Below are 8,240 nucleotides of genomic sequence, written 5' to 3' on the forward strand. Positions count from 1 at the left end.
GAAACACCCTTGCTAACTTTGAATATTATTCTTTATCTCTGCTAGTTTATAGGGCAAAAACGATGCTCACTGCTTTACTTTGCATTTAATTACTTATTAGAAAATATAACTTTTTTTCATTTGTTCTTATTCTTTTAGGAATTACCAGTTTATATTCTTGGTTCGTTTTCAAATTGTAATATTTATTTTCATTATTGATTTAGTAATGTGAACATTTGTTACATAGCAAGCAAGCTTTGTGCTAAGGGCATTGCTGTGTCACTTCATTGAATCAGTGCCAACCTCATGAGCTAGGTGATCCGTATCCCACAAAGAGGACACTAAGATTCAGAGAAAACCACACCGCAAATAGTGTGAGCAAGAATTCCAGTTTAGGTCTTTCCATTTACAAAGCTCATATTTTTAAGTGTTACACCATTGTTTACATAGTCTTTCCTTTAAATGGACTCTGTGACATTGCAACTACAGCAGAAGCGCAAATCAAATGACCCAGACTAAGCTGGTCAACTGCTGAGCAAAATGGTGATTCTGGTCTTGTTTTCAAACTTGAGCACCAGGATACCCTGCACCACCCCAAGATTTTCAGTTTCATTAAGTCTGGGTTAGCTCCTGAGAATTTGCATTTCTCACAAGTTCTCAGATATGGCTGATGACCCTGCTGGTCTGGGGACCTCACTTTGAAGACCACTGACCTACAGCGCACTCACATGGTGACTTCTCACATCTCACAGGTGTCCCCAAACCATACTTCCTCAAGTCACTCCCCCCGTTTATTAACCATTGCACAGCCACCACAGAGAGGCACTGAGAATCTTTGCTTCTAACGCTGTCCCACCTCCAGCTGACTGCGCAGCACAACACAGGCCTTCGCAGTCCCCTGACTTTCTCCATCCTGTTCTCATGTTTCTTTCTCTGTTTTCTTGAGGTCTTCTTGTCATGCAGGCCATGTCGTGCAAGACTATGTTTCGGTTCATTTTTCTTTGCATAATCCAAGGAATCATAACTCATGCCAAAGCCAGTTGTTTTGCCACCCCCAAAATGGGTTCTGAATCCAAATACAAAGATGACATCTGATGTACTCATATATTTTGGCTAGTTTTTCCCGAATTTCTGTCTTGGGTACCATTTCCTTCCCAGGGTGAAGGATATCAATAACCATTTGTTTTCGCTGAGGTAGTCTGTTGGCCAAGAACTTACTGGTCTGATAGTTACCATGTCGTTCATGATGGCGGCCAATCTTCAAGGAGCCAGAGCTAAACATTAACTTCTGGATCAATAACTAATATACTAAGAAAAATAAAACTTCAAAAATAATAAGCTATCACAATCATCACTGTGTAAGTTTCTAATAAATTTGAGCCATGGTTACCTTTTCTGAGTACATATATTTAAGTTTTGTCACTTTCCAAAAGATATTTAAAAACACGAGTTGTGACCATACTAAATGTAATTTTCAGAGTGTAAAGTATTAGTACTTTTTTCTTTTTGAAAGAGTCAGAATGGATAATCAATACACCACTATGGCCTTGTGATAGACTGGATGTACTCAATCGACATAATCTGCTCTGTACAATTGCACATGAGATCTTAGCCAAGAGCCTTTACAGACAGACTTTTGAAGTTTTACAGAATCTACCAGGTTTTCAAAATTCTCAAGGTATGATTTTTAAAAGCCTAGCTCAATTATTTCTTGTCCATCTGGTATTTATTAATAAGATACAGTGTTCCACCTGATTTGGTTGAAGTTTATATTCTTGCATATATTTTTAATGAAGTTGTTTTCTGTAAAATGTGTTTTCTGCAAATTGAATATGCTTTCCTGATGACGTAAAAAAATAATAATAAAGCAGAGATGCTTGTCCTTGGGTTATTTGTCAGCAGTTCCTAATAGAAACCTTTTCATCATTTCCCTTTCCCTACCTCAGTCAAGCATCAGCGAACAATACATTAAGTGCCCCCAGCAAGCTTTATATCTGAAAAGAATTCATTGCATTGGAATGATGTAGAATACTTTTTCTCTTATTAAATATAGAACTTGGTTTCCCTTTATAACACAGGTAAACATGGAATAAGTAGAGGAAATTAAGTGGATGACAAGTTCAAAGAAAGAATACGAGTGTGGGCAATGGCATGCAGTGGTCTTGAATGCTAAAGCTCAGGTCATGCGTGGACGGGAAGCTGGGGTCCATGTTAAGGGAAAAAAGCAGAGGGTTTGGGTGGTGGGTTCACAGTGACTGGTTAACATCTAATGGAAACATTAACCTGGGGGCCTCTCCTCACTGCTCTATCAATCAAAGTTGGGAAATTTCTTCTGGTGGTAATGTTTATTAAGAGACTAAAAGGTAAGGAGATTAATCTCCTGATAACGGCCAGGACCACTAAAAAGACCCTAAAGTGATTAAGTGCCTAGAGTCTAGGTAATGGATTGAACTGACTGAATATAGGGAACAAAAGACTTGGGAGTCCCCAGTGTGACTTCACTTTCTTCTAAGAGAAGAATAGAAAGGAATAGAAATACCCAATAATGAGTTCTTTCATTTGATAGTCAGTATTTATAAGGGGATGATCTTAGTTGTGGGAAATACACGTCTGAGGTGTGACCAGCAGGTAGAATGCAGTCATCCGTCTGAGACACGGCAGTGTGGTCACATGTGGGGTCATAGGCAGAGGTGTTCATGCAGCTTCTGAAATCATCCTCGGGCTTCCTTTCCTGCTCTTCACTCTCTGCTGCTGTTGAACGCTTTCTGTTTGTTACTTAGAGAACATGTAAGATGATCGACTGCATTTCCATGGCTGTGGCTCCTGAAGGGCCAAGGGGAGCAGAGGGAAAAGGAAAGTGGTGCGAGAGGTTTGAGAGGCCAAGGTAGATCCATTTCATTGTGTCAATTATGTTTTTCTTTTCAGAAACTGTGGAGGTCTCACAGTATAGCCCTCTTTTTAATGAGCTCCTAGATGCCTGTATAGAAAGCAACAGTCTTGGTATTTCATCCTCCGTAGCAGAATTCATGATTTCAAAGAGCATCCCTATTGATTTTCCCTTTCTTAGAAGATTAATTACTTCTTTAGGAAGGAGTTGCTTATGGCTAAAAGCCAGAGCCCACTACAAAAGTAAGTTACATTTAAAATTTTCTAATTTGGTATATTGATTTTGACCTTGATTTTCTAGCCCTGAATCTTGGCATAATATTTACAGCTTCAAGTATGTACAAAGGGGAGTTGATAACACATTCAAAGATAGTGATCTAAACCATATGTGCTGTTTTGAAACTTATTTCTCTTATTTCCAGTTACTGTATCTTTATTTCCTGCACATTATCAGTATGTCCACTGCACGGTACTCAAAGGAAATAAGTGGCAGGATTTGAACCAATTAGGCATATCTTAAAAATACATAGGAGTAAAACAACTGGGGACTGACATTGAAGAAATATTTATGTATTTGATTGATCCCTGCTCTATCCCTAATTTTTAAAACTTAGAATACTTTATAGCAGACCACATAGGAAGCACAGAGGCTGTCATTACAATGAACATGATTCATAACAGTTTTCACATGGCTCCTAGTAATAAACTTTGTTAATCTATCTATAGCTGGTTCTCTCTCATCAATAAACCTGGAAAACTAATGCTTTCTCTAGTCCCAGCCACCTCGCAGGTATATCAATTAGAAAGTAATTCAGTGTCGAATCTAGATCTAGAAAGCAATTCTCTTCTGCCTTCCTGCAGTAATTTGTCGTATACTTCCATTTCTCTCATTGTCATGTGTATAACAAACATCTGAATGCCTAACATTTGTCACTGTGCCACATGTGTCAAATGTCCCAGCCACCCTTATTTGCACAAAAAACTTCTCTGAACTTGGAAATATTTTTAACACTAACAGCTGTGATCAGTTGAGCAGGGGGTAACTTGTTTCCCCAATGAAATGGGAAAGAAAATATATATTAGTATGAATACAAGCAGGAAGGTTAAGTATTATTTGATAAAATTTTCATTTCAGCCACATGTATTCATATATGTATGTATACTGGGTCATTATGTAAAATGTATTTCTTATAGTAGGTTACAATAAAAAAAAAGTTTGGGGCCCTGACTAGTGTGGCTCAGTTGGTTGGGCAGCATCCCACAAAGCGGAAGGTCGCCAATTTGGTCCCTGGTCAGAGCGTTTAAGAGAGGCAACCAATCGATGTTACTCTCCCTCTCTTTTTCCTTCCTTTCCCCTCTCTCTCTACTTAATTAATTTAAAAATAAAGTTTTGAAAGCTAATGAGTGGATAGTTTGTTAGTCCTGGAAGTGACCAAGGGAGCTCGACTACCCAGTGGTTAGAATTCCAAAATCTGGAGTCAGAAGGCCAGAGTGCGTTACCCAAAGCCCTTCATCTGTAATATGGGAGGTTTTTGTACATACCTTATCTCAAAGGTAGTAAATTGCCAGGTTAAAATTAGATAAAGCCTATGTCTTTAGCACAGGTACCTGGCACACAGTAGATCCTCCAAGATTAGCCATCATCCACAGTGGAAAGATTTCTTAAACTTAACAAAACATTTTAAACAAATTATACACACAGATTTAAATGGCTTTCAGTAAAAGATAACAACATAGTTAATATTGCCTGTATACATTTTGGTTGTCCTTGGGCTTAAGAGGACTTCTCTATGTGTCTGTGTCCCTGTAGTGAGCACCTAACCAGTTTGAAAGTTAAATCTCTTTTCATATAGGTAAAATTTACGGAACATGAATTGATGAGTATAGCTACAACACACTGAGCACCTCCAGGATAAAAATGTATTTTATTCATTTTTTTATGTAGTGTTTAGCTCAGTGTCAAATATTTATTTCATAGACTACAGTTGATCCTTGAACAATATGGGCGTTAGAGGTGCCAACCCCACACACATAGTAAAAAAATCTGGGGATAACTTTTGACTCTCTAAAAACTTCACTGTAAAAGCGCTATAAATAAGTGTCCTCAAACGTACTATAATACGTGTAGTCCGGGCTGGTGTGGCTTGGTGGATTTGAACACCGGCCTGCAGACCAAAGGCTCGTATTCCCAGTCAGGACACAGGCCTGGGTTGTAGGCCAGGTCCCTAGTTGGGGGCGTGTGAGAGGCAACCACACATTGATGTTTCTCTCCCTCTCTTTCTCCCTCCCGTCCCCTCTCTAAAAATAAAAAAAATCTTTTAAAAAATAAAATAACTCATCTGAATTTGTTTTTTTAATACTATAATAAGAGCCCTGGTTGGGTAGTTCAGTTGGTGAGAGCATCGTCCCAATATGCCAGAATTGTGGGTTCGGTCCCCAGTCAGGACACATACAAGAATCAACCAATGAATGCATGAATAAGTGGAACAACAAAATCAGTGTTTCTCACCACCACCCACCCCACCACCACCACGCACCACCACTAAAAAAAAAGAAAAAAATATCAATGTTTCTCTTTGTAAGTCAATAAATAAAAAATACTATAATTGATAAAAAATAAAAGCTAGTTGTAATTTATGTTTTCTACATTTTAGGTTCATAATTCAAGATAGGCAATAATTATAAATACATATAGTTGCTATTAGGCTATTTCCCATTAAAACAAAACCCAAGTAGCTATTCTGGTTTTTTAGTTATTCTGAAATTATGTTCCATTGACTATGGTTTCAAATAAATGATTGTCATGATGAGACTCAAAAGTCACTTTTCATAGTTTTTAAACAGACTTCTCAATTCATAATTAAGGTTTCAAAAACATTTTACAAAGAATTTTAAATTACCAGGATATCCTCTCTACTATATAATTTGTGTAATAAATCTAATGTGGAGAATTATTCTGCACTATAAGTAATTATCATCTATGCATATTTTGGAAGTCTAGGTTTTCACCTATTAAAGAGTTTTAGTAAAGTTTGATCTATTTGATTTTCAGGTGCTCTTTCACTGGGTTGCTATCCACCATTAGAAGGAAATTTATATCGAAAACTTCTACGGATTCCTTCTTATTTATCTGAGATTGAAATGCTTTTAACTATGGAAATCTTCCTGGTATCTAATGCTAGTAGTATTCAGAGTCCTGGTACTTCTACACAGACGCTGCAGATAGTATTGAAAAGGTTGGTTGATAACTTAATTGCATCCTGAAAGCAAGTCATGACTCCCTATACCTGCCCTAGGTTGTAAATGTTTTATATATTTACATATGTATATATATGCTTAAATATGTTTATATAATACTGCAGTGTATATTTGCAAACTTCAGTAACAGTTAAATTGAGAAAGAATGTGGCCTGTTGAGACTTAAAACCGAACAAATGACTAGCATTCAATAAAGATTTTTAATATCTTGTTACAATAACCTCTATGAAAGAGAATTTTATTCATTTTTAGAGTGAAAAACTGTACATAGTTGGCACATGTCCAATCTACCAGATTCTAGGCACCAGTTTCTAAGCCAGAAGGTCCTAGAAGGCACCTGACCAGTCTCTCCTCCCTGCGACCACTAGCTGCTGTTCCACTCCCACCCCTCCGGACCACACTGTGCGGTTCATGCAGGTGGGCTCATTCTTGGCCCTTGCCGCTGGACCCCATTGACGCCAAGATCAGGGTGCGCTGAACACAAAAGAAAAAGTGACGCTTAATATAACAGCCACATCCCTATTTTAAACACTTTCCACTCCCTACTCCCTACAGAAAGCAGCCACTAGGTATAAATTTTATGAAATTCGGAGACTATTAGAAAAGTTATTAGAAAAGTAAATTCCAGCACTTTGTGAAGACGTTAAATCAGGACTGAAGAAAAATAATCAAAAATTTAGTATAGGAATATAGCTACAATTTCTGTTACCAAATGTTAGCTACATAGTATATGTTTACAATTCAAAATAGCCAATACCAAGGTAAAACATGTAACTCCAAACTTGATTAAATTCAATATCCTTTTATGCATTATAATGAAAAACTATGTGATCATTAACTTTGAATATACAAAGATTGAGGCTGTTATCAGTGTTCTAGATCAATGTTTTTTTAATGGCAGGTTATAGTCCATTTGGTGAAATCAATTTAGGGGGTTGCAACCATTTTATTAAAAATGAGACAATAAATAGAGTACGTTGTCATAGGGTACGTCTTGCTTTCTGAAACTTTTTCAGTTTTTATGTATGAGGGTGTATACTGGTCACAATACCAAATAACTTATTGTGTCATGGGCAAGAAGTCTGAAAGCCACTGGTAGGAGAATATAGTAAAAAGTCTGTCATAACTAGTACTAATAAATGTAGATATCTTTTGAAGAAATTATATCACTTCTTTTTAGACTTTCTGACTTTGTGAGGTCTTTACTTTGTAGATGTGAAGAAAACAAATATCGGAGCAAGGATGATTATCAAGCTGCAGTGGAAAGATTAATGACAGCTGCTCGTTTATCAGACCCAAAGCTCTTTGTTAAGCACATGACGGTCAACATTAATAAGGAACAGGTGTATAGTTTGGAACATTGTTCTGCCCTGAAGTGGCTGAAAGAGAACATGAAGTGGGCTGGAAAGGTTTGGCTTTTCAGTAACCATTAGTTAATAGACTGTTTTTTAAGTTCAAGTAATCATTGTTGAAAATAAAAGGCAATAAAAATAAAGTTGGTTTTCAGTCTAGTCAGCTTTTGCCCTTCATTTACAGTAAATTACTAGTTTTCAAACACTAAAAATTTTGATTGATGTATACAATTTATTATGGTTTTTCCGCACTGAAGTGATTTTTCAAGTCACTTTTTTTCTTTCTAAGTAAACCGAAGTATGGTAAACCCCTATTTATTCTGAAATTCAAACACTGAAAAACCACACACTGGGTATGGTGCAGTATTTAATAAGAGGGAGACAAAAAAGAGGAAATGTGCTAGCAGGTAACTGGATCATTCAGAAAAACTGTTAGGGGTATGAAGTAGGTTGAGTGTACACTCAATCCAATTTCTAAAGCCTATTCCATATCTGTAACATACAATAGTAAAGTAATACTGAAAAATGATCCAAACACTGCAATGCCAGAGTCCTTCTGAATTAGACCAATTTTTTTTTAGATTTAGAGAGAGAGGAAGGAAGAGGAGGCAGAGGGTGGGGGACATGAACTTGTCCCACTTATTGATACATCCATTGTTTCATTCTTGGATGTTCCCTGACCAGGGATGGAACCCACAATCTTGGCGTTATCCGGCTGTTGCTCTAGCAACTCAGCTACCTGACAAGGGCCTATACCCAAAAAGT

The 8,240-nt window shown here is 37.2% G+C and overlaps 1 protein-coding gene across 1 annotated transcript in view; it reads left to right on the forward strand.

The window, feature by feature from the left end:
- TOPAZ1 (testis and ovary specific TOPAZ 1) overlaps positions 1–7,556 on the forward strand; it is a 44,037-nt gene extending 36,481 nt beyond the window's left edge. The window contains 4 exon segments of the mRNA XM_090284579.1: positions 1,493–1,657; positions 2,905–3,108; positions 5,918–6,101; positions 7,337–7,556. Coding sequence (XP_090140705.1) covers positions 1,493–1,657; positions 2,905–3,108; positions 5,918–6,101; positions 7,337–7,556 — 773 coding nt within the window.
- Positions 7,557–8,240: the final 684 nt, after the last annotated feature.

This window comes from Furipterus horrens, unplaced genomic scaffold (assembly GCF_987537825.1).
Source record: "Furipterus horrens unplaced genomic scaffold, mFurHor1.1.pri manual_scaffold_7, whole genome shotgun sequence".
Lineage (NCBI taxonomy): Eukaryota > Metazoa > Chordata > Mammalia > Chiroptera > Furipteridae > Furipterus > Furipterus horrens.